At 44.2% G+C, this 25476-nt stretch overlaps 1 protein-coding gene across 18 annotated transcripts in view; it reads left to right on the top strand.

Annotated features, from left to right (window-relative positions):
- The window catches only part of SCN3B (sodium voltage-gated channel beta subunit 3), a 75774-nt gene that overhangs the window by 35903 nt on the left and 14395 nt on the right, over positions 1 to 25476 (top strand). For 2 of the 18 annotated variants that reach the window (XM_084976459.1, XM_084976453.1), the window contains exons 1-3: positions 15768 to 15870; positions 16865 to 16944; positions 23786 to 23949. In XM_084976459.1, the coding sequence (XP_084832585.1) occupies positions 16890 to 16944; positions 23786 to 23949 (219 nt within the window). In that variant the 5' untranslated portion in view covers positions 15768 to 15870; positions 16865 to 16889. Of the gene's footprint in view, positions 1 to 10090; positions 10184 to 15767; positions 16009 to 16090; positions 16945 to 23785; positions 23950 to 25476 lie in introns of those variants that run through there. The other 16 variants (XM_084976458.1, XM_084976450.1, XM_084976457.1 and 13 more) reach the window with 11 other exon arrangements.

Here is a 25476-nt window from a genome sequence, read left to right as displayed (position 1 = left end):
GCCAAATAATACTGCAAGGCTTATAACAATAAAAGCTCCCCCTGCTTTTTCCCTCTCAACTCCTAAATTCCATTCCCTCAGGGCAACCACTTGAATCTCTTTTTTAGTCATTTCTTCTATTTTCCTCCATATAGCAAAACAGTATTATTCCTGTGCTGCTATATCTTTCTTTATGTCTCAATTTTAGGCATATATATATATATATATATATATACACACACACACACACATATATTTATTTATTTCCTATTACAATAGATGAGGGTGTTACACACTCACTCTGAGTTCCCCTTCTCTGTCCTCCCCCTCTGATTCCAGAAGTGATGTTCCAGACATTTAGTAACTGCTAGAGATCATGCAGAACAGTTATTGGCTGCCTGGCCATACCAATGCATATCAGAGAAATAGCACGTTATTTGTTTAAATTGGTAAACAGCCTTGAAGTTCCCTTCATGGCTTAGCGGAAACAAATATGACTAGTAACCATGAGGACGCAGGTTTGATCCCTGGCTTCCCTGAGTGGATTAAGGATCCAGTGTTGCCGTGAGCTGTTGTGTAGGTCACAAATGTGGCTTGGATCTGGCATTGCTGTGGCTGTTGCATGGGCCGGTGGCTACAGCTCCAATTCGACCCCTAGCCTGGGAATCTCCATATGCCGCAGGTGCGGCCCTAAAAATACAAAAAAAACAAAAAACAAACAAAAAAATCCCAATGAAACAAAACAAACAAGCCTAGAATAGTAGAAAAATGCTCAAATTCTGGACACAGACTGCCTCGGTTCAAATCCTACTTCTGCTACTATTTGCTGTGCAACCTCAGGCAAACTGCTTTATTGTGCCTTTGCTGGGAATAATAACAGAATCTGGGGATAATAACAGTGGCTACGCTGTAAAATTTTTATGAGTGTTCAATGAGTAAACATAAATAAAGCACTTGCAACGGTGCTCTACAAAGCCATATGTGTTTGCTATTATCATTATTTTATGATTATGGTATTACTACTACATAAGACCTTCTTGCTGAACCAAGAGAATATGATGATTTTTTTCCTCTTTTATGACCCTGCACTGAATCTGCCCACTCTTCAAAAGAACTCTCAATTCTCCCAATACTGTTTCTACATAGTCAAATAATCAGGTATGGTTCCAGTTCCCCATAGAGGGAGCTCTGCCTGCTTCCTCTGCTCCTCCTGCAACCAAGTCACTGGACCCCTTGATGAGGAGGACTGTAATCCCTGCCTGTCTCCCATAGAGGGCGCTCTGCCCCTCCCTCTGTTCCCTCTCCACCCGGCCTTATAATAACAGTCTTCATCAAAACCTCCATTTGCACAGAACCTTTTCTTTTTTTCAAAAATGTTTCACATCTGTGACCTCATTTGAGCCTCATGGTTCATTTGTAAGGTTGTCAGGGAAGGTGTTTTTAAAGGTAAGGGAAATAAGAAATACAGGGGTTTTACAGATTTGTGATATATGGTGCTACATTTCAGGTCTCTGGGCTGTGGCAGTCAACTCTGAAATATGAATTGCGGTCACTAGTTTCCTACTGGACCATATCAACTCTCTGCCACAGATTCTTCTGCAATGTGATGTACAGGGGTTGAGAATTTCAGAGAGAAAAGCTACCAGCAAAATCCAGCCTCACAGAAAGAACTCTGCTTTTCAAGGAGTCAAAATGATGAAGAAAAAACATCTTGTTTGTGGGTTTTATTTTTCTTAAGAAAGGAAAGGAAAATATGTAAATTTCACTCCAACTGGTTTTATGTTTTCAGGTAATTCCTGAGTGTTAGTCATACATGGGTCCTGGATTAATCAGAATTTATTTTTATCTCCTAACCTTCCGTCTGAAGCTTAGAGTGCTGTTCTTTGCCTGCTGGGTGAGGTTGCCATAGAAACCCATTCAGGGGAAGCAGTAGCTCTCTTTATGGTGTTGTGACTGCAAGCAGGGACTGAAGCAGACCAGCCACTCCCAGACAGAGAATACTCTGGAACTCGGAAAGTACTCATCCCCTCTACTCCGGGATGTCCTGCATCCAAACAGATCAGTGTCCAGCCACACAAAAGGAAAGAACCTTTTGCTCCCTGAAGCCTGACCTTCATTAGCCCTCACTGGAGGTTGGCTGGGAAGCCCAGATTAAAATTACCAGCACCAGAGAACACTGCTCTCCTGGAGCTGACATGGAGAAATTCCAGCCAGGGCCAGGGATCAAACCCATGCCACAGCAGTGATCTGAGCTGCTGCATGCTGCAGTGACCACGCCATATCCTTAACCCGTTACACAAAAAGAGCACGCCAATGAACACAGAGTGTGTATGTTATATTTTACGCATTCATGACATACCTAACTTTTCCTTATGTTTTTTGATATTTCTAGGCTACGTGGTTTGTCTTTGAGTTTTTCAAATTGTCACAAATCTCCAGAGTTCCCATCGTGGCTCAGTGGCTAGTGAACCCAGCTAGCATCCATGAGGACTCAGTTCAATCCCTGGCCTTGCTCAGTGGGTTAAGGATCAGATGTTGCCCTGAGCTGTGGTGTAGGTCGCAGACGCGGCTCGGATTCCGAGTTGCTGTGGCTGTGGCGTAGACTGGTGGCTACAGCTCTGATTGGACCCCTAGCCTGGGAACCTCCATGTGCTGTGGGTACAGCCCTAAAAAGACCAAAAAAAAAAAAAAAAATTGTCACAAATCTCCAAAATATTTCCCAATGCATTTATTAAAAAAAAAAATCTACTATTATGAGTGGATCATGCAGTCAAACCTGTATTGTTCAAGGATCAGCTGTATATATGCAACCCATACCCAGAAGGCCAGAAAGATGGGCTCTTTATCAAGAGGAATCATAGATTCCTGTGATCTTTCTGGCATTAATTCTCTGGCCCTTCCAGCTTGCCATGTTCAGGCCTAGCACGCAAGCCAGGGCCAGAAAGTTATAGGTGTGTGCGGAAAATAGCCTTCACCATACAGAGGTGGGTGCTAAGCAGATGGGGTGGGAAGTGAAGGAAGCCATATTGGATGTGTCATTCTTTTTTTTTTTTTGGTCTTTTTGCTATTTCTTTGGGCCGCTCCCAGGGCATATGGAGGTTCCCAGGCTAGGGGTCTAATCGGAGATGTAGCCACCGGCCTACGCCAGAGCCACAGCAACGCGGGATCCGAGCCGCATCTGCAACCTACACCACAGCTCATGGCAACGCCGGATCGTTAACCCACTGAGCAAGGGCAGGGACCGAACCCACAACCTCATGGTTCCTAGTCGGATTTGTTAACCACTGCGCCACGACGGGAACTCCTGGATGTGTCATTCTAATTACAGTGGGGAACCTTCCCTCTCTCTGTTTGTTGTTGTTGGTTGTACCCGAGGCATGTCAAACTTCCTGGGCCAGGGATGGAACCCTTGCTACAGTGGTGACAACTCGGATCCTTAATCTGCTGCACCATGAGGGAACTCCTGGGGAAACTTCTTAATGAAGAACTCCTGGGGAACCTTCTTAATGACCTTAGAGTCAAATGCTTTTATGCTGTATCTGACCTCAGTTTCTTACAATTTGTGTTCCCTTCTTACTGCTCTGGTTTATCTGAAAACAAATATTTCTTTTCTTTCCTCTTCTTTTTTTTTTTTTTTTTTTGTCTTTTTTGTCTTTTCTAGGGCTGCACCTGTAGCACGTGGAGGTTCCCAGGCTAGGGGTCCAATAAGAGCTGTAGCCACTGGCCTACGCCACAACCACAGCAACTCGGGATCCGAGCCGCGTCTGCAACCTACACCACAGTTCATGGAAACACTGGATCCTTAACCCACTGAGCGAGGTCAGGGATCAAACCCGCAACCTCATGGTTCCTAGTCAGATTCATTAACCACTGAGCCACCAGGGACTCCTGAAAACAAATATTTCTGAGTCACTCTCCATCTCTGAGCCTAGGTTTACTTTCAAATCTCTGCTTCCTGGATGTGCCTCCTATTGGTTGGCAAGAGTAGCAAAGTCCAGGTAAAGGTCGCAAAGACACCACTTCTGGGGGCATTGGAAGTTACACACCCAGAGCTGGGCAGATATGGTGGCCAGTCCGTGCCTGGGTCAAGTGCAGTGTTGCCAGGCAGTCCCCTAAGGAATAGTCGCAGTGGAGGATTTGATGCTGTCATCCTTCCCCCTTACCCCCCATCCACAGTTTTTACAAATTCAACCTGTAGAGGCAGCTCCAGTCCAAGTGGACACTCAGAACCAGCCTTCTCTGGTTGGGAGCAGACACTCAGTCATATCCACAGCAGAGGTGACTTCTGAAGAGAATCTAAATAAAGCTCCCAATCGACAGCTGTTCCGAATGCTCATCTTACCTCACTAGACTGGAATGAATTTTGTGCTGTGTTGGAACAGGAACTTCTAGGAAAGCTGTGGATACACTGCCCTTCATTCCACTGAGGGCTGTCAAGTGAGCTGAGCCTAGGGGCTGAGGAGTAGAAGTTGGGGCTTCTCAGTTCCATGTATGAATAAACATTACATTAGCTGGCAAAGAGTGTTAGCTGTTACTCTGCCTCCTTCCTGCCAACAAGGAGAAAGAGGAAAGAGAGAGAGAGAAAGAAAGAAAAGAAAAGAAAAGAAAAGAAAAGAAAAAAGAAAAGAAAAGGAAGGAAGGATAGAAAAAAGAGAAAGAAGGGAGGAAAGAAGGAAGGGAGGAAAAAGAAAGGGAAAACCAGAAAGGAAGAAAAATGAGGAGGGAGTTCCCATTGTGGCTCAGCGGTAACAAACCTGACTAGTAACCAAGAAGATGCTGGTTTGACCCCTGGCCTCTCTCAGTGCGTTAAGGATCCAGTGTTGCTATGAGCTGTGGTGTAGGTTGCAGCCACAACTCAGATCTCAGATCTGGCATTGCTGTGGCTGTGGTGTAGGCCAGCTGCTGCAGCTCTGATTCGACCCCTAGTCTGGGAACCTCCACAGCTGCATCCCTGAAAAGACAAAAAAGAAAAAGAAAAATGAAGGACGGAAAGGAAAACAAACACAGAAATGAGAAAGTGCTGAACTCCTTTTCCCTCCCTTTACGCTGGTCCTGAAGATGTTGACTGAAGTAGTAGACCTTTGGTGATGAGGTTTAAAGAACCAGTTTCCTTACTCCTAGTTTCCATTTTAATCTACACACAGAAACAGGACCAAGGGTAAGGCTCTTTCTGCCTGCATAAAAACAAAAGGCATTTTCTCCTCCCTCTGAGATTTGACTCCACCCTCAAGGCCTGGAAGGCTCTCAGGGGACTGCCGGCAGTGCACAGTTGCTTATTTATTGGGTTGTATTTATGCATCATAAATGTTGGTTTGTGTAGAAGGCCCATGATGTTATTAGAGCTCAGCTTCATCCTTTAATGAATGAACTTCCCTCCCCATTTTGACTTTATGTCTTTCATTTCTATTAACTGAATCTCTTCTTACTTTCTTCCTGCACTAAATCCCTTAGTACTAAGTCTTAAGGGGGGCTGTGTGCTCCACTTCTATTTCCCTGGAAGAGAGGCATTCATTATCCCTGCTCCCCACTGCCATTTTCAGACCATGGTTTTGTCTGCAGGACTCAGTTCAGCTCTTGCTTTATGGAGTTCATACCAGTCATTATGGCACTCCTGCACCCTCTTCAAAGCTCTCTGCCAACTTCCCTAGAATTCACCATCTTCTTCAGTGACTTCTCCGTCTGAGAATGGCTGTTCTCTCTTCTTATCCCCTCCATTGCCTCCATGAAGGTCAATAATCCATGCTCTGGTTGCCACTGTGCTGTGGGTTTGATGCCTGGCCCGGGAACTTCCTCACACTGTGGGCACATCAGGAAAAAAAAAAAAAAAAAAAAAAAAGTTCCGCCAACTTTCAATCCAGTCCAGCTCAACATTTAGTGAATTTAGTAAAGAATGGTTGACTTACTGGAGTTCCCGTCGTGGCACAGTGGTTAACGAATCTGACTAGGAACCATGAGTTTGCAGGTTCAATCCCTGCCCTTGCTCAGTGGGTTAATGATCTGGCGTTGCCGTGAGCTGTGGTGTAGGTCACAGACACAGCTCAGATCCCAAGTTGCTGTGGCTCTAGTGTAGGCTGGCAGCTACAGCTCCGATTCGACCCCTAGCCTGGGAACCTCCATATGCCTTGGGAGCGGCCCAAGGAATGGCAAAAAGACAAAAAAAAAAAAAAAGAATTGTTGACTTACTGACCTGGCTATGAACTTGAAATCTCTTCCTCGGTTTCCTTCTTTTGAATGCCTTAACTATCTGTCTTGATTTTATTGCTTTGCAGTAATATTTGCTTGTTGGAAAAAATCATTCAAATTTGTACAAAAGTATATATCAAAAAAAATGGAGTTATCCCGATCTCCTTAATGGCAATGTCCTCATCTTCAGTGCAGCCTGGCCACTTAAGCAGCACCCCCACTATGCAGACTTGCTTATCCTGAAGATGTCAACCCCCCAAATATCCTCTTCGGCAATGATCTTCTACCCTTCCTTCTCTCTCAATTGAGTGCACCTCCTAAAATTGCTTCTTATTGTCATCACCAGTCACTCTGATTTGTTATTGTCTTTTTCTAGCTTCTCTGTTTGACTTGGCATGTAATTAACCATTTCACAAACACTAACTACCATTCCAGGATGCCGCAAAACTTTGAACTTCTGCTCCACTCCCAGCCTTCAGGAAGAGTTGCCAAGTGTTACTGGAAAAAGTCTTGAAGATTCATCACAGATCTATTTGTTGGGTTGACAGATACTCACATCTGATTTCACTCACCTTTTATTAATTAATCATCCCACTTCCTAGAGGCTTCTCTTTCGTTTTCCTCAAGGCTTCAGTTCTGCCCAACTTCCCACTCCTAACATGACTTTTCAGCCTGTTTCACGGATATATATAATCTCTCATTTGAGCATCTTCAAATTCATTTCTTCCTACCTCAACATCTCTGTGTATCCTTCCTCTTTCTCTTCTTCTTTCCCTAAATCTCAGGTTAACTCCTCAGCCTTCCTTCTTGGTATGAGTTCCTGCATCAGTTATTTCCCTTCTCTTGCACCTTCTGTCTTTCCCTCTGAGTTGACTTCTAAGCTTCTGCCCATCTGACCTTCTTCCCTAAGAAAATCCTGAAGTTTCCTCTCATCACTTTCCTATCTCTTTTTCATTCCCACTATCAAATGCTTTGAAAGTATAGTCAACCAATCACACCCACTAGTTTTGTACCAGCACCTCTTGCTTAACCTCTTCCATTTTGTACTGCCCCCCTCTCTCCTCCGTTGAAACTCCTCCTGAGGTCATCAGTGCTTTCCTAATTACCGAGTTCTCACAGGCAGTTTTCCCCATTCACTCCCTGCTGCATCGTCCATTGGTGTGAGACATTCCCTCTCTTTACCCCCTGACACAGCACTATTTTGATCTCCTCCTGTCACTTCAATCACACTTTTTCCATCTCTGTCCCCTGTCCCACCATTTTCTCCACCCTCCTAAATTAAGATAGCTTCAGATCTCCTATCTCTTTATAATCTCCCTTTCAAATATCCATTTCCGTTACTTCAATTATCACTCTATGCGAATGACTTTCCAGTCGTGATCACCAACTGATGATCTCTTCTAAGGACTAAATTTAGATGTCCAGATAACCTATCAGTATCTGAAACACAACATATACCAAGCAAGATCCAGTATCCATCCATTTCCCCCCCTAAGTCACTCCTAATGGCATAAACATTTTCCCCATGGACCATGACTAGAGTGACCTTTCCTCCTTTGCCCCACATCTGGGTATTTGCCAAATCCCATGAATTATACCTTCACGTTTTCTCCCCAGTCAGACCCCTCCTACTCCCTACATCGGCCCTTCCTTCCCTCTTACTATATCAACTGCAATTATTTCTCTTATTTTTCCTATTCAGTATCTCCTATTCTACCAGGTTAATTTTCCTAAACTCATTTCATATCACCTGACTCACATGCTTTAAAATCTCCCATTAAATCAACTATAACAAAAAAAAAATCTCCCATGGTCCCAATTATCTCTCTCTTTTTTTTTTTTTTTTTGTCTTTTGTCTTTTGTTTTTTGCTGCTGTTGTTGTTGTTGCTATTTCTTGGGCCGCTCCCGCGGCATATGGAGGTTCCCAGGCTAGGGGTCGAATCGGAGCTGTAGCCACCGGCCTACGCCAGAGCCACAGCAACACAGGATCCGAGCCACGTCTGCAACCTACACCACAGCTCACGGCAACGCCGGATCGTTAACTCGCTGAGCAAGAGCAGGGACCGAACCCGCAACCTCATAGTTCCTAGTCGGATTCGTTAACCACTGCGCCACGACGGGAACTCCTCCCCAATTATCTCTCGAAAGAAGTATAAACTTCTGCAGTAGGCCTTGAAGAATAATAACTTATTTTTCCAGCATTACCCACCATTATTTCTCTAAATGTGTCCAGTGTTCAGATAAACTAAATCATTCACTTTCTTCATCTCAGGTGTGAAACTTTTCTGCTTCAATGCTTTTGCTCATGTTGTTCTCCTGTCAAGAACATCTTGATTTTCAGTCACTTCCTGCTGAAATCCTATCTTTGCTTTGGGAAAGTTTAAATGTACCTTTTTCATGTTTCTTTTACTGCTTGAGATGTAAACTGCCTTTCATCTGGTCTATATTTTACTCTTAATCTACTTTGTGTCATAACCTTTTGTGAACATACCATGTTCTCACCGCTGATGTCTTTTCTTCACTACAGATTGTGTCTCTAATACTATTTTTAGAGTTCCCAATGTGGCTTAGCAGGTTAAGAGGCTGACGTAGTGTGCAACATTGTGTCTGTGAGAATGCAAGTTCAATCCCTGGCCTCACTCGGTAGGTTAAGGGCCCGGCCTTGCCACAAGCTGAAGCATAGGTCACAGATGCAACTCAGATCGGGTGTTTCAGTTGCTGTGGTGTAGACTGGCAGCTGTAGCTCCAATTTGACCCCTATAGCCCGGGAACTTACATATGTTGCAGGTGTGACCCTAAAAATAATAATAATAAAATAATTAAAAAATTAAAAAACACTATTTTCCAAGTACTGTGCTTGTTAATGCAGATTCAAAGATAAATAAAAATTTCCTAATTTCCCTGGGAAATTCAAACCACCCTTACCCAAGGGACAATTGTATTTATGTTTCTCATTCACCCAGAAGATGAGTGAGTTCCTATTGTTACTCCTTAAAGGGTGGAAAACAGAAAGTAGAGCCCCCTACATGTTTATGGCAAGGGAGAGTGTGTCTGCAAATCCTCGTATCGGAGTCCTGGATGCAAATCTTTGTTCTAGAAGGGAGACCACAGAGGTGATGGAGACAGACCCCAAAGCACCAGGCTATTTGGCGAAAGCAGTGGTAGGAGTGTGTTCTCTGGTTGCTGAGGGAGCCATCTCCAGCAAGGAGTGGGAGCAGGAAAGAATAAGTCTGAAGGCATGATGAAGGAACTTGGCAGCTACTCAGCTCAGACAGATTTTTCTCAGAATGACTTCATTAATTATTCTGAAACACAAAATCTGGTGCTATGCCTTTCCCAAACATTAGGCATAGTCACATGTTCTTGCAAGTACTTACAGAAAGGCAATAACTTTTAGAAGCTATGTTATTGTTTCATGCAGTATTGAAATAGATGCCCATCCCTTATTCTCCTTCAAGTCTTAGAGTTAGTCCATTAAGCTCTATCTGGCCATGTACAGCTGCTGGGGAAATCTGGATGCATGGGTGTGGTGAATGAGGAATATCAAAGAACTGAAAACAGAAAATTGTTGCTTCTGCTGTACACATTCAAGTTGAATGGCCAAGTCATTTAACATCTCTTGAGTTTAGTTTCCTGCAAAGAAGATAGTAATAGTGTCTACTCCTTGTTGATAACAAAAGGAGAAGAAAATAATATTAAGCTTCTACTAAGAGCCAGGCATTGTGCCAGGTGATTTATATGTTGAATTCATTTAATTGTCATAAATAGCTCTGGGTAAATAGTATTATTATCCTCATTTTATGGCCAAAGAAACTAATGGTCAGAGGAATTAAATAACTTGCGCAAGATTACAGAGGTAACAAGGAGAGTATCCAGGATAAACCTGTCTTATCCCAAAGATATCACTCTTTTTTATTATTCCATTTAGCCCAAAATCACGACCTGACTTGAAAACGGCAGGGTCATTCAGTGGAAAGTGCCTCAAATTAAGAACCAGCTGAGTGCCACCTGCAACTACAAGGTAAGCCTTTCAGAGCACGCATTCATTCCCAATCTAATTTTCTCTTCTCTGGGAAATTCTACTCATCTACTCAAATATTACCTATTTCAAAACTTTCCCAGCTGTCTCCTCACTCCTCCGCCACAGGACATAATCTATGATTACATCTTCAAGGGCTATGTATATGATAGCCCTTGCCAAGAGAGAGAAGGGAGAGAGAGGGATGGACTGGGAATCTGGGGTTAATATATGCAAACTATTACATTTGGAATGGATAAGCAGTGAGGTCCTAGTTGTATAGCACAGGGAACTATATCCAGTCTCTTGGGATAGACTATAGTGGAAAATAATATAAGAAAGGAAATGTATGTCTATGTATGATTGGGTCACTTTGCTATACAACAGAAGTTGGCTCAACATTGTAAATCAACTCTACTTTAATAATTTACAAAAGATTGTTGTGAGGATTAAAGACATTAATCCATATGAAGAACCTAACATGGTTCTGGGCCAAAGTGTGCCTTCAAATACCATGATGATGAGATAATGATGTTGATGGTGATAATGATGATAGAGGCGATGGTAATCATGAAAAGCTGATTATTTCTCATCCTCTGAAGTTAACAGCTGAGCACATCTCTCTAAGGATTAAAAAAAAAAAATCTAGAAGGAGCCTAACACTTCTTGGTTTTCTAGGACAGTTACAAAATCCAAAACATATCCACATACACAATATTTCACTTGTGCTCCCATCACCTCTGAGAGGCAGACAATTAGAGAAACAGAATTGGTTCAGAGAGGTTCAGTGACAATGTCAGTACCATTAAGGATAGAACGAGGCACAGGACACAGGCCTCCTGTCCCAGACTTGGGCTTCATTATGCAGTTTCCTCTTTTTCAATAATGTTTCTGATGAGCATTGAGTCCTGTCCCAAATATCAGGACAACTCATATTTATAGGCAGCAAAGATAAAAATGATACTTAATTCTCCAAGAGAATTTTTCTTTCTACCTAGCCTGAGAGCTCCAGAAACACGGATGCTAAAAATGCAGAAAAAATTATGCCAGGCTAATAGTAACAATCAAAATATATTAAACTCTTCTTCCAAGGAACCTGAAGTACCTTATCACCAATTGTATTTTCTCTTTTCCCTTTCAAATGTTTGGATTATCATAACAACCTATTGACAGCTTCCTCATTGATGTGTAACCATGAGTTTCCAGGAGATTGGTTAAGAGCAGGGTAACACTGGCTTTTTTTGTACACAGGGTATGTTATGACTGGTGGGGGAGGGGCCCTCTTGGGTGTCAGGAAAGTTCTGGCTTCCCTAAGCATTCAGGTGGAATTCGATTCTATTCAACAGACATTTTTGGCCCCATCTCACCTGTCAGGGTCTCTGCCCTGTGCAGCTGCAGAAAGAGATTGCATAGTCCGGTTACCATGTCACTGTTTCCTGTTCTAATCCCAAACATCCCTTGGCTGATGACAGTAAGCACACAGCTGGCAGGAGAATAAGGAATGATATGGGGAAGCCCGATATCTCTCAGGTCCATATGTGCTTTTGGCTACGGTTTTAAATAAACAGGCTTCCCCCCTCTCATCCCATGGGGTGTGCACTATTTTTCAAAATCCACTTCGAATAGCAGAAGCAGGTCACTTGACTTGCCTACCCTGGGCTCTGATTTCTGCATCTTGACTCTAAGTTCAGGCATGTGTTGATCTTGAAATACTTCTCCTTGATGCATCTCTGTATCAAGAAGGACCCCAGGGTGATTCCAGGCTGGTTCTCCTGTCCTCAGTTCCGCTGACCCTTCCCACGCCTTACTCTCTGAATAATTTTGCTTCCTATTCTACCAAGATCTCTCTGCCTGTCTGTCTATCTGTATATCTATCTATCTAAGGTCTCATACTTTGTCTTTACTCACAATGTCACTGCCACTACTGTTACTAATTTTTCCCCTGTGCTCTTAGTGAAATGGCTTTCTTTCCTCAGGAAAACAAAATTCTCCATGCATAGCTCAGACATCATTCCTTTTTCCCTATCAGAGACATTCCACCTCAAAAATCCCTGAAAACCTCAGGCTCCCTATTCCTCCCTCCTCTTCCCCAATCTCTGAGCACAATTAGCTGAAGTCCCCTCCAAGGAGGAGGGTCCCCCAAGTCTAGATCTTATCTCTTCCCTGCATCTTTCTGGACCTTCTCCCATTCCTCTACTTTTTTTCCTGTTCTCTCTATTGATTATGGCTTCAATGCTTCACTCTTTCCACACTGTCCTCACTCAGTCCTCCAGCCATTTATTCATTCATTCAGAATTCATAGAGCATCAAATATCTGCCTGGTACCAATCCAGGCATAGGGGTCCCACAGGGAACAGAGCAAACAAGGATGCTTTCATGGAGCTTACACCCTGAGAGGAAGAAACAGAAAATAAGCAAGTACATAAATGTAAAATAAGATAATTATGGATAGTGAGAGAAGAAGGGAAGAGCCAAAAAGTGGGTAATGAGATAGAGAGTAGCTTCAGGTGTGGGAAGTGGGTAGGAAGTTTAGAAAGTGTGTCTGAGAAAAAGTCACTTGAGGCAAGACCAGAATGATAAGAAACCAGCCATAGAATGAAGAGCATTCTGGGTAGAGGGCAGGTCTGGTGCAAAGGCTCTATTATGGGAAAGAACTTGATAAGTTTGAGGTACATTTTTTAAAAGTCAAGTGTAACCAGAACATTGTGGACAAGACAGAGAATGGTAGACATGAGTGTCAAGAGATAGGCAGGGCTCAGAGCAGGCCTTGCTAGACCGCAATGAGGATTCTAGATTTTACTAGTTTATTATTCAGTGAGATGCTATTGAAGAGCTTTAAGCAAGAAAGGTGCATGATATCTTGGAATACAGAGCGTGTCTGGCTACTGTTTATAGAGTAGAAACTAAGTTTCACTATCAACTCTAAGGGGAAGATAATCATCAAATTGGAAAAGGTTAAAAAAAAGCCCCAAAGTCAAACAAATAACAACAGCCCCCTCCAAAAAAACCCAAAAAAAACCAACAAGAGCAAAAAAGGATTGAAATTGAAATGGCAGAAAGAAAGAGGAAAGAGTAACTTAATTCAAATGAGTTAAAACCTCTCAGAACAAAGCCAGATGTACTTTAGGGAACTTAAGGTACTTGTGAAAGTGACTGAACGTTACTGCCAAAAATCAAAGGAAATGTCAGAAGACTGAAAAGACCAAATGCTCCTGTTTTCAATAGAGGAGAGACAGGGGAAGCGGTTTACGCAAACTAGAAGCAAGTACATTGTTCTTAAAATCTCATGTAAGGTTCTCAAAGTGACTATATAAAATGGGGTTTGTAAACATTTAGAGAAGAACACTGTGATGAAAGACAATCGGCACAAATAGGCATAAGAAAAACATGTAAGATTAAGCTAGTTCCTGCTGCAGTAGTGTAGTGGTTGATAGAATTACCAGACTGAAAATATATCATTCTTTGTATTTGGGTGAGGCTTTCAATAAAATCATAGAATCTCAAAGATGATTGGAACTTTATCAATAATCTATTCCTACTTTCTAACCTACAGAATTTTTTTTTTCTACAACAGCCCATTAATTCTTTGGATAACAACTACTTGAACAGAATAAATGGTAATTCATTCTAGTTTGGAATAACTTGAAATATATTGATGAAAATCTGTTTCTGTATAAATATAAACCTTAGATCCTACCTCTCCTCTGGATCATTATAAGTCTAATTCGTCTCATATATACCCCTTGTTTTCAATTTTCAGAATGTGTGAGGGAGAAAAAAGTAGGGAGATTTGCTTGGGTATTTATTTGTCTAATTAGTCAAACTAGAGTGAGGTCTCTAAAACCATGCTAAAGAACTCGTCTTTGTTTTTTCTGTCCATTAAAAAATATATATCTATATTTGGGTCAAGTGATCATCAAGCCAGAAATAAAACAAAACTAGAGATGTCAGATGATTAAATCTACATTCAATACAAGTGTTACTAGCAGGTGATAATTGGTTAAAACTAATACATTTTAACAGCAGTAATTACAGAGGTTTTCTCCCAAGATTCCCTGTATAAGTACAGGATGACTTAGCAACAGGTTGAGTGAAAAATACTTAAGGATTTTAATTGACCGTAGCTCATTATAAGTGAGCTATGGCAAATGTGGCTGAAGAGACATAAGCAAGTGTGGCCATGATTCCTCTGGATTTATGCTGGTCAGTCCTCCACAGGAAGCATTAGCTCCTGTTCTGGATGTCACTTGGAGAACCATGCAGACAAACTAAAAATCCTTCCGAGAAAGTGCCAGGGAGTTGAGGGTTGGAAACAACTAAGAAATATGCTGGAAGAAACTTATGAAGCTTAGCTCCCCCAAAAAGTCTGGAGTGGGGTGTGGGGAAAGCATAGTGTTCTCTCTCTCTTTTTCGTCTTTTTAGGGCTGCTCCCATGGCACATGGAGGTTTCCCAGGCTAGGTCGAATTGGAGCTGCAGCCACTGGCCTACACCGCAGCCACAGCAACGCCAGATCCGAGCCATGTCTGCAACCTGTACACCACAGCTCATGGCAACGCCGTATCCTTAATCCACTGAGCAAGGCCAGGGATCGAACCCTCATCCTCCTGGATACTAGTCAGATTCGTTTCTGCTGAGCCATGATGAGAACTCCCAAGCATAGCTGTTTTAAGGAAAACAGTTTGCGGACAACTTAATGGAGTTTGCGGAGGAAGGAGGAGTGTACAGAATTTGATGGAATATAAAGAACGTTTTTAAACATTAGAAGGGACTGACTCCTGAGGTAGTAAGCTCTCATCACTGACAAAGGCCGAGCATGTGTATCAGGAATGTCCTCGGAGGATTCAAGAATTGCAAAGGAAGTTGAATTAAGTCGACTTTTAACTTCTCATCCAAGTCTAACACACTGTGATTCTTCGGTCTTCAAAGAAACATAGAGTTTATGGCCTGGTGGCTCCCTGCCCAGGAAGAAGGACATTCAGTTGCTCTGTGACATGTTAGGAGAGAGAATTTCCTGAGGATGGTTCACTTACAGTCAGCTGTTCTCTGCTGTTCTTTTTTGGTATATCAGTGTCAAACTTCCCCTTTTGGAAAGGGAGCAGTAGGGAATGAGAAGGGAGAAGTTCTTGTATTAATCTTTCACTTCAGTTCCAGGCATTCCTAATCTATTATGTCAATTTGAGTTAATAACTAAATTTAAAGGGTCAGGTTTCCCTGCCAGAGATGGGGTGGGGCATTGAAACAGCTGCTAGGCACTAGGGTGAGGCTAATGGTTGGAAGAAACCAAACCACAGCATGTTTTTAAACTTTAAAAAAAAAGTGATTAGCTCAAGAGGGAGTTTCCCCACCTCCAAGTGTTGCACTGATATTTAATTCACCTCACCGGGTGAGGAGGTGAACCTGGAAACAGGTGTGCCGCACTCCTACCCCACTTCTAAGCAGATATTATTTTTCTGCGTTCAGTGCGCCCAGAACCAATTAATCAAGGCTAGACAAAGGATATACCCGGAGAACAGGAGGGGATGGGGTCGGGGGAGAGAATCTGGGAGCCATGTACAGTGTACATTGCAGATGACATCATTGCCTGAAAGAGATTCGGCCCTCCTCTTCCCGGAGCTGGAGGCGAGCATGTCTGTAGAGGAGCAGGAGTGGTGAATTGGTGGGAGGAGGCGTGCCCGTGTTGAGAGGAGAGGTGTGAGATGTGACAGGGAGACCTGGAGACAGCCCGCAAGCAGAGAAATCTCGGGGGCTGAGGTGTTTGCGCCGCTCAGAGCTCCGCCCCCAGCTCGGCAGCCGGAATCGGCCCTGGGAGGGGCACGCCTGTTTGGGGGTGGGGAGTGTTGCACGAGGGGGTGGGTCTGTGGTGGCTGTGGGGGTGGAGAACCGCCTGCGCATGTCAAGGCTGACAGAGCATACACGGTCAAGGGGGCCTGGAGGAAGGGCAGCTGGTCACTAGCCACACAGGGTCGGGGCCCCGGCTCGATTCCCGGGAGCTCCGGGAAAGGGGCCCACCCCCACCCCACCGCCCCACCTCTGAAATCGCCAGCCAAATAGGAGCTTCCTCCTCCTTCCCGGCCCCTCCGGACCTCCCCGGGAAGCCTCAGCGGGTGTGGACGGGAACGAATTTTATAGCTCAGACGGCGGCCCCGGAGGCTTCGGGTGTGAGGGCACGCCCAGCTGGAGAAGCCGGCTAGGGCGGAGGAAGCTGGAGCTCCCGGGTCTGGGTGGATCCAAGGTCGGAGCGTAGCTATTCGTAGGGAGGTGAGAGGTGGATCAACATGGACCCCTTCGACAGCCCAGCCTCCTAGAGCCGGCCTGCTGCTCACTTCGGAGCTGAGCTTTCCCCGAGGCGCAAACAAGAGAAGCAGCGGAGCAACTGAATTGGAAGTTCCGGGGTGGGCGGGGAAGGTACTGTCCGTGGTGCTGAGCCGGATCCCAGCAACGGGCTCCAGGGAGAGAGGCGCGCCAAGCTGCTGATCGGCTCCCTCGAATGAGGGCGGTCTGTAGGGTGGCTTGGAGCTGAAACCCCCGCCCGGCTCAAGAAGCCCGCAGAGCTTCCCCGGTCACCGGCACTTGGCCATTATTTCAGTCAGAAAGTCGCCCCCTTGGGGCAGTTCGTCCCAGAGGGTTTCCTCGAAAGTATCCGAGAGGGAGCAGTTGTTGACCCAGGGAATCTCTCTGTTTAGCCCAGGAAGCCACCTGCCGAAGAAGATGCCTGCCTTCAACAGCTTGTTTCCCCTGGCTTCCCTCGTGCTCATCTTGTGGGGTAAGTACTGGCACCCTGCCATGCGACATGCAGGTAACAGTAATAATGCTAACAAGAATAACACTGATGTCGTTGGTGACAAAAAAAGGAGCCTGGTTGGCTTCCCTCTGTGCATGTCTGCCAGACATGGGATCCAGAGGGGTTCCATGAGAGCTGGGATTTTGAGATGGGAAAAAGGCCTCCCCAGTGCCCTGCTGCTTTATTCCTAAACCTCCCTTGGTGGTTTTTCCACCCTTCCTCCTGTTCCTGTTAATTCCAAAGTATTCTTTCCCTTTCGCTTTGCTGAAAGAGAATGCAATCACGTTCATTATAAAAAAATCTTGGTTGCAATTAATTTCGTTTCTTAATGTGGAGTCATTGGAGCTTCAAATTAATTTTTATGTATTAAAAAACCAGAGGCATGTATTTTGAGAGTGGAAATAGTTGTTGATCTACCTGTTTAATTTTAATAAGGGAAACAGGTTTCAGCCATTTGCAGCTACATATTAGATATATAGGCACCTGAGAATTGTATCTTCTTTTTCCTAAACATGTAGAGCTAAGGTGCTTTGGTGTTTGGGGAGCTGGTTTTTTTTTTTTTTTTTTTTTTTTGCCTTCAGCAATAAATAGGTTTTTGTTTGTCTGCCGTGAAGGGGTGAGGTGACCTTCTCTCTCCAAATAAGGGAGTCCTATACTTGTAACAGTAAGGCTGAGCAGAGTGGTATTAGAGATGGGCTTGGAGTGGGGTGCCTGCATGTGTGTAGTGGGAGTTAATGAGTCTACATGTATGTCTGAATATGCGATTGAGAAAATGCTTTACTGTGTATCCCTCAGTGTTTGAATGTGTGTGCTAGTGTATGTCTGAGCATGTTAGTATAGGCATCGAAATGGATTGATGAGGATGTAGTACTGTGTGTGTGTGTGTGTGTGTGTGTGTGTGTGTGTGGTGTGTATTTGTGTAGTTCTGGGCATCTCAGTCTTGGTGACTTTGATTAGATCCTCAGGTCAAATATATTTGATATATTGCTTTACATAATCTTAGCTACCTTCCTCTATGCTAAAAATAAAAAACCAGGATAATTAGATGTGAGTGTGCATACCTGCCTTATTAAAACTGGGGATGTGTTCTATGGTTGGCATGGAACTTAGTATGCCAGTGCAGTGGCAGATATGCTGATCAGATTTGAATCGCCTCTTTACCTTAGTATCACTTTATTAAGCCTCCAGGACTAACTATGGTTGCCAGCATTATCTGGATTTTGCATGTGACCAGAAGCAGAGCCAAGCTTCCTGTTGAACAAAATGCCGATGAGACAGGCTGGGAAGGACAAAGGGGGAGAGTAATGCCAGTCCCAAAGGCAGACTCACCGCCATCCATCCCCAGTAGAGTAGACCAGACCTGAAGATAAAGCAGACATAATAGGTTGCCAATGACCTCACCTGTCTTGAGGACTTAAGGCTGAGATTTCCCCAGGGGAGGCTAAGACTAGGGACCTGAGGCTTAGGAGCAGTGAGTTTAGCTGCATGAGAAAGAATGTGGGTAAAGCAATGGGAGATGATGTAGAGAGGGTTGGTGTGAGATTCTACAGGGTCTTTCTTCCCAAATTCTAATCTAAGTTTTTAGCATCCTTGCCTGAATTCTAGTAGAGGGGGAGAACATACTATAGTCTAAACACCTTTTGAGAATTTACAAAGCCTAGATTGGAGTCTTAGCTCTGCCACTAGCTTGCGATGTAATAACCTTAGAATAGCTGGTTCCTCATATACACGTTTTTTGGAGATACGTAAGTTTGGCAGTTGGGGCAGATGATATCTAACATCTCTTAACTACACAATTGGAATGTTAGGGAAATATTTACAGAATACTGCTAAAATTGGCAGAGTGCCCAGTCTTCCTCCCTGATCCTCAGTCTCCCTGCAAAAAACCTTTGGAAGAAGTGTATATATTACACCTATCCTTGTCCATCCTCAGCTTTTCAACATTGGCTCACCAAATTCAGAAGCCACAGAAGGGAAAGAGGGATGATTCAGGAAGCCTTACCATTAAATGTAAGAGAGAGGGCCTTGCTTCACGAATGCAGTTTCATTTTATTTGCATGTAATTCCAGTGTTGGAAAGCACTTTGCTTAGATGCCCTCTCCCTCTCCAAGTTGATTTGTCACATGATGCAAATATGAATGGAATGGAATCTTGTCCTTTTTTTTTTTTTTTTTTTTGGCTTTTTGTCTTTTTAGGGCCACACCCACGGCATATGGAGGTTCCCAGGCTAGGGGTCCAATCGGATCTGTAGTTGTTGGCCTACGCCACAGCCACAGCAACTCCAGATCCGAGCCATGTCTGCAACCCACACCACAGCTCACGGCAACCCGCTGAGTGAGGCCAGGGATTGGACCGGAAACCTCGTGGTTCCTAGTCGGATTTGTTTCCACTGCACCACAATGGGAACTCTTTTTTTTTTTTTTTTTTTTTTTTTGGTCTAGAGACCATTCTTCTATTTTCTGCATGAATTGTACAAAATTCTCTCATTTCCTTCAATAAGTATATGGTAATAATAGTAATCCTATGCTTCCCTGGTGCTTTACAGTTTACAAAGCAATTTTCAGCCTATTACTTCTTTTGGCCCCCATATCAATCCTATGGTGGTATTCAGGAAAGGTAGATTATTTCCAATTTAGAGATGAGAAAACGAGTACAGGGGAGGGGAAAGGACTTTCTAGAGGACTTTTGCCTCTTGATTTCAATCTTCCAGAGCTTGTTCTAGCTCCTCTTATGGACACATGTGATGCTATGCAGGATTGCCAGATGGGCACTGGTCCTCTCATTCCTCTTTGAAGCCACCTTTCCACCCCTCTCTCATGCCATTGCCTTCCCTAGAGCCCTACTCATTCTTTACCTCCTAGTGTCTGCTCTGCTCTTCCTCTCCAAGTTCACTTCCCCAGTTGTCTGTTGTGTTGGAAATATTTTTCTCTCTTCCCCCTGCATCCCATTCTTTCAAGTCTCTGCTTGGTGACTGGCTAATTTGATAAGTCATTTCACGGTGTTAATTTCTACAAATAATGCCACTTATTGCCCCCTTTTGGAAGGTATTTACACTCTAATCAAAGCCTTTATTATCTTAGCACAAAGGAAAGCATTCTAGAGCAAAGTCAATAGAGGCAATATAGCAATATCCAAAGAAGAAAAAGATTTGGAGTTATTAGAGGGGTTGGTTACATACACATTACTATCCACCTCATAATAGATTAATGCTATTCCTTAGTTAAATATAACCATCATTAATTTAGTCTTCCTTCTCATGTTTCCTCATTATTACTGTAGAAATTGAAGAGGAGACCAAAGGTCAACTGATTTGGCCAAGATTATTCCAGGAGTTTCTTATTTACAGTCTTCATTATGGGGTGAATATCTACCATAGGTACAGTCTTTTCTTGGATTTCATGGAAAGAGAGGCAGTGGTATCCTGGAGACTCACAAGATGGAGAAATACACCTTACCTCTTGATGGAAGAGGCAGCAAGTCATATTGCAAAGGGAACGCAATCAAAGATGAGAGGATTTTGTAGCCATTTTGCAATGCTCTGTCTAGGGCCTCCTGAATTGAATTGATCCTATGAGCAGAGTTCTTTCTTAGGACTTCAGACTGGACTTTGGCAAGGAGGAGGGGATTAGTAGGGCTTGCTCTCTGATGATATTTTGGATTACTGTCATAGTGGCAGCTCAGAACAGAGCAGCTGCCATGCCACACTCACCATCCTGACTGCACATATTCTGCTTTCTCTCCTTTAAGTATAAACGAACTAACTGTGTTTCTATTTAAGAACAACTCATTGGAGTTCCCGTTGTGGCTCAGCGGTAACAAAGCTGACTAGTATCCATAAGGATGTGGATTTGATCCCTGGCCTCACTCAGTGGGTTAAGGATCCATGAGCTGTGGTGCAGGTCACAGAAGTGGCTTAGATCTGGCATGGCTGTGGCGTAGGCTGGCAGCTGCAGCTCCGATTTGACCCCTAGCCTGGGAGCCCCCATGTGTTGCAAGTGGAGCCCTAAAAAGAAAAAAAAAAAAAAAGAACAGCTCATTTACTTGTTCATTAGAGGACATCACCTCTCACCATTTCAAGGAGGTTAGTCCAGGAAACTATCCTTTTCAAACCCCAACAGCTCTACTGCCATCTTTATCCAAGAAAAATCACTGAACTGTCTCAGTCTAATCACTGTACCAGCCTCTTAACTATACTTTTTGCTTCCATACTTGTCCTTCCTCACCTCTTCAGTTTATTCTCAACACAGCAGTCAGATCATGTAATTTTGTATAAATCATGTTGTTTTTCCACTCAGAACCCTCCAGTGCTCCCATCTCACTCAAAGCAAAAGCCGTACTTCTAATCATGGTCTTCAAAGAGCCACGTGATCTGGCCCTGGCTTATTTCTCCTACTGTGTCTCCTATCCCACTTTGTTCCCCGTGCTGTTATTGTGCTCTCTGCTTTCACCAACCCTAGGATTCCCACCCTAGGATTCTCAAGTTTCTGTTTCCTCTGCACATCTTCACCTGCTCGATGTCACCTTCTCAGTGTGGCTGTCTCCAACGGCCCTTTTCAAATTCTATCTCCTCTCCTCTGTTTTATTTCTTCCTGTAATTGCACTTATTGCAGTTTTATGTTGTTTACTTTCTCTCTCTCTCTGGAATATGGGCTCCATGAGAGCAGGGATGGTTTCTCATTTGTTCCCTGTTGTGTTCTTAGTGCCTAGAGCAGTGCCTGGCACATAGTAAGCGCTCAGTGTATTTGTTGAATAAATGAACAGATAAAAGAAAGATAAAATAACATTAACAAATGACATTTCTACAAAGCACATTGATAGAAACCATTCCAGGAGTTCCCGTCGTGGCTCAGTGGAAACGAATCCGACTAGGAACCATGAGGATGCAGGTTTGATCCCTGGCCTTGCTCAGTGGGTTAAGGATCTGGCATTGCCATGAGCTGTGGTGTAGGTTGCAGACGTGGCTCGGATCTGGCGTTGCTGTGGCTGTGGTGTAGGCTGGCAGCTGTAAGCTCCAATTAGACCCTTAGCCTGAGAATTTCCATATGCTGCAGGTGCGGCCCTAAAAAGCAGGAAAAAAAAAAAAAGAAAATAGAAAAAAAGAAAAAGCTGTTAACAAATCTAAAAAAAACCCTATTTGGTAAGAGGGCTTACATCCTATGCAGAAGATTCAAAAATGAGAGGAACCCCAAGGATTCTTTTTTTTTTTTTTTCTTTTTAGGACTGCGCCTGGGCGTATGGAGGTTCCCAGACTAGGGGTCTAATTGGAGCTACAGCTGCTGGCCACAGCCACAGCCACAGCAATGCCAGATACAAGCCGCATGTGCAACCTGCACCACAGCTCACAGCAATGCCGGATCCTTAACCCACCGATTGAGGCCAGGGATCAAACCCACAACCTCATGGTTCCTAGTTGGATTCACTTCCACTGCACCACTATGGGAATGCCCCCACAAGGATTCTTGTATCAGAACTTCTAACCCCTTCTGATGCTACCTTCCCATTAACTAATAATTAATAAAAACAGAACCCCTAAGAAATGAAATATTATACATTGAAATTTGTTATTTCAAGTATTACAATTTCAATATTACAGTATTACAATTCGAAATTGAAATTCTGCTAAGCACCCTATCCCCACCTTTGTAAGCACCCACGTCCCCTGCTCTGTTCTTACCTGATTTTGCCCAAGACCCTTCTCCATCTTGCCTTCCTCTGCACATACACTCTGTGAAAGCTTACTTTTGTGTGTACAATAAGACACCCTGTACTGATCACAATAGTCCAGATTTGTTCTGAACAGCACAGAGGAACCGTTCCTTCTTTGTTCTGCACTCTGTACATCTGTTAATGCAGCCCACATTTGCACTTGCTTCCTTGGAAGCCACATACCACTTTTGATTCATTCTGAATTTGAATTCATTCTGATGTACTTACCCTTTTTCAGGGGTCATGACTTTCTAAAGAGCAGGAGCCATAAGTCCAGACCTCCGTGTGGCATGCAGGGTGCCTCCCCATCTGACCCCTCACCCCATTTTTAACTTTCTCTCTCTTTCATCCTCTGTGTAAAGCATCACCCCAGCCCCATGATCAGGTCACCATTCTCTTCCTGGCTGCTTCATCTTCCACATGCATAGAATTACCTACATTTTCCATAAAACACAGATATGATTATATCTCTCCGTGGCTTTAAAACATGTGACCCCCTCCTGTTGCAAAGGACATGCAGAGGTCTTCACAGCATGGGTCCCATCTACCTTTCTAGCCTCAAGTCTCAGCATCCTCTCTTCCTCTCTCCCCAGTCCAAGCAGAAATAACTGCCCCTCCTCTGGGAACAGAGCATGTCCTGGTACGTCACTTGCCATGGTCTGGGTTAATGAAACTTAGGAGCATGTGTTCCCTGCTAGAGATTATGAATGTCTTTAGGGCATGGTGAATGTTTTGTTTCTCAGCATTAGGCTTGGCATAGGGTAGCTTTCAGTGGATGTTGGTTGAATGAGGGGGTGCATGGATATTCAATGGATGGGTGCACGGGTGCTCTGTTTCCAGCCTAGATCTAAGTCTTTGAGGGCAGTGGCCAGGTATGTGGTGCACCTTATCCCCACTGCTCCCGGGGAGGCTTTCGGTCAATGCCATCTCATCCATGGCTCCTTTGGCCCACTCCGTGCCTGTCATGAGAATGCGGCCTTGGGAGCATACACGCGTGCATGCTCTTTGCCAGTTTGTCTAATGATTCTTCCTTCTCTCTCTCCTCCCTCCCTCCTTGCTTCCCATTGCCTCTCCCCAACATCTCCTGTCCCTTCTCTGTCATCCGGCCCCTCTCCAGTCGGCATCTGCGTCCCCGTGTGTGTGGAAGTGCCCTCGGAGACGGAGGCTGTTCAGGGCAACCCCATGAAGCTGCGCTGCATCTCCTGCATGAAGAGGGAGGAGGTGGAGGCCACCACGGTGGTGGAGTGGTTCTACAGGCCCGAGGGCGGTAAAGATTTTCTTGTATGTCTGACTGCTGACTCTGGCCTTTCTTTTGCTGGCTTCTGCTGTCATGTGCCTGGCTCCCGAAAGTCTGGGGAATGATGATCTGACAAACACTGGCTCTTTCTCTGCAAAGCACGGATGGCTCCTCAGCAGATAACTGACAGCCTTAGTTTAGCCCGGCCTCCGTGAAAGGGAGGGCGCTCAGCCAGCTGCGAGCATTCCTGGTTACAAGCAGGGCAAGGAGAAGAAGGAGTTAAATAGTGTTAAAACCTACTGTGTGCCAGTCACCCTACTAGGCATTTTGCAGGTGTTCTCATTTGCCTTTTTTTTTTTGTCTTTTTGCCTTTTCTAGGGCTGCTCCTGTGGCATATGGAGGTTCCCAGGTTAGGGATCTAATCGAAGCTGTAGCTGCCAGCCTACGCCAGAGCCACAGCAACGCCAGATCCGAGCCGTGTCTGTGACCTACACCACAGCTCACGGCAATGCCGGATCCTTAACCCACTGAGCAAGGGCAGGGATTGAACCCGCAACCTCATGGTTCCTAGTCGGATTCGTTAACCACTGAGCCACAATGGGAACTCCAGCAGGTGTTCTCATTTGATCTCTGCTTCATCCTACTGGATGGATTAAATGAGTAGAGAAATTGAAATAACAGTAAGGGTCATTAAATAACATAGCTTAACTCTTTTAACTCTCCATGCCCAGTGAAATAAGAGTAACAGGGATGACCAAGACTGATGTTAAATGGTACACGTGCATCAGTGGGTGGCATATTCAAATAGTCCTATAGTGGCTACATGGGCCAAGCCTACGTACATTCACTGTCTCTGGAGCCAGGCTGCCTAGGATTGATTTTTTTTTTTTTTAATTTAAGGCTGCACCTGCAGCATATGGAGGTTCTCAGGCTAGGGATCGAATCAGAGTTTCAGCTGCCAGCCCACACCACAGCAATCAACACCAGATCTGAGCTGAGTCTGCGACCTACACCGCAGCTCATGGCAATGCCAGATCCTTAACCCACTGAGCAAGGCCAGGGATCATACCCGCAACCTCATGGAATCTAGTCAGATTCGTTACTGCTGAGCCACAGTGGGAACTCCCTGGGGTTGATTCTTGACTCCGAAAGCTATTAACTCTGTGTCCTTGGACAAATTGCTTAACCTCTCTGTGCCTCAGTTTCCTCATCTCTAAAATGGGGCTATAAACCGTACCTATTTCACTGAGCCAGGATGCATGAGCTATACTTTTTTTTTTTGGAGTTATTTTATTATTATTATTATTATTATTATTAAAGTATAGTTGTCAAGTTCTGTTGTACAACAAAGTGACCCAATCACACACATTTCCCTGTGCTGTACAGTAGGATCCCACTGCATATCCATTCCACATATAACAGTTTGCATTAAAAAAAAAAACCCAAATGCCCATCCATCCCACTCCCCCTCCTTTCCCCCTTGGGAACCTCAAGTCTGCTTTTCTTGGCCGTGATTTGTTTCTGTTTTTTGTTTGTTTGTTATTTTTAGATAGGATCATCTGCATATTTTA

Source organism: Sus scrofa, chromosome 9, assembly GCF_054392235.1.
Source record: "Sus scrofa isolate SSC_HxYL_T2T_F1_AM1 chromosome 9, Sscrofa_HxYL_maternal_Yorkshire_Landrace_v2.0, whole genome shotgun sequence".
Taxonomy (NCBI): Eukaryota; Metazoa; Chordata; class Mammalia; order Artiodactyla; family Suidae; genus Sus; species Sus scrofa.
The sequence above is the reverse complement of the archived record's forward strand: the minus strand, read 5'-3'. Positions and strand labels throughout refer to the sequence as shown.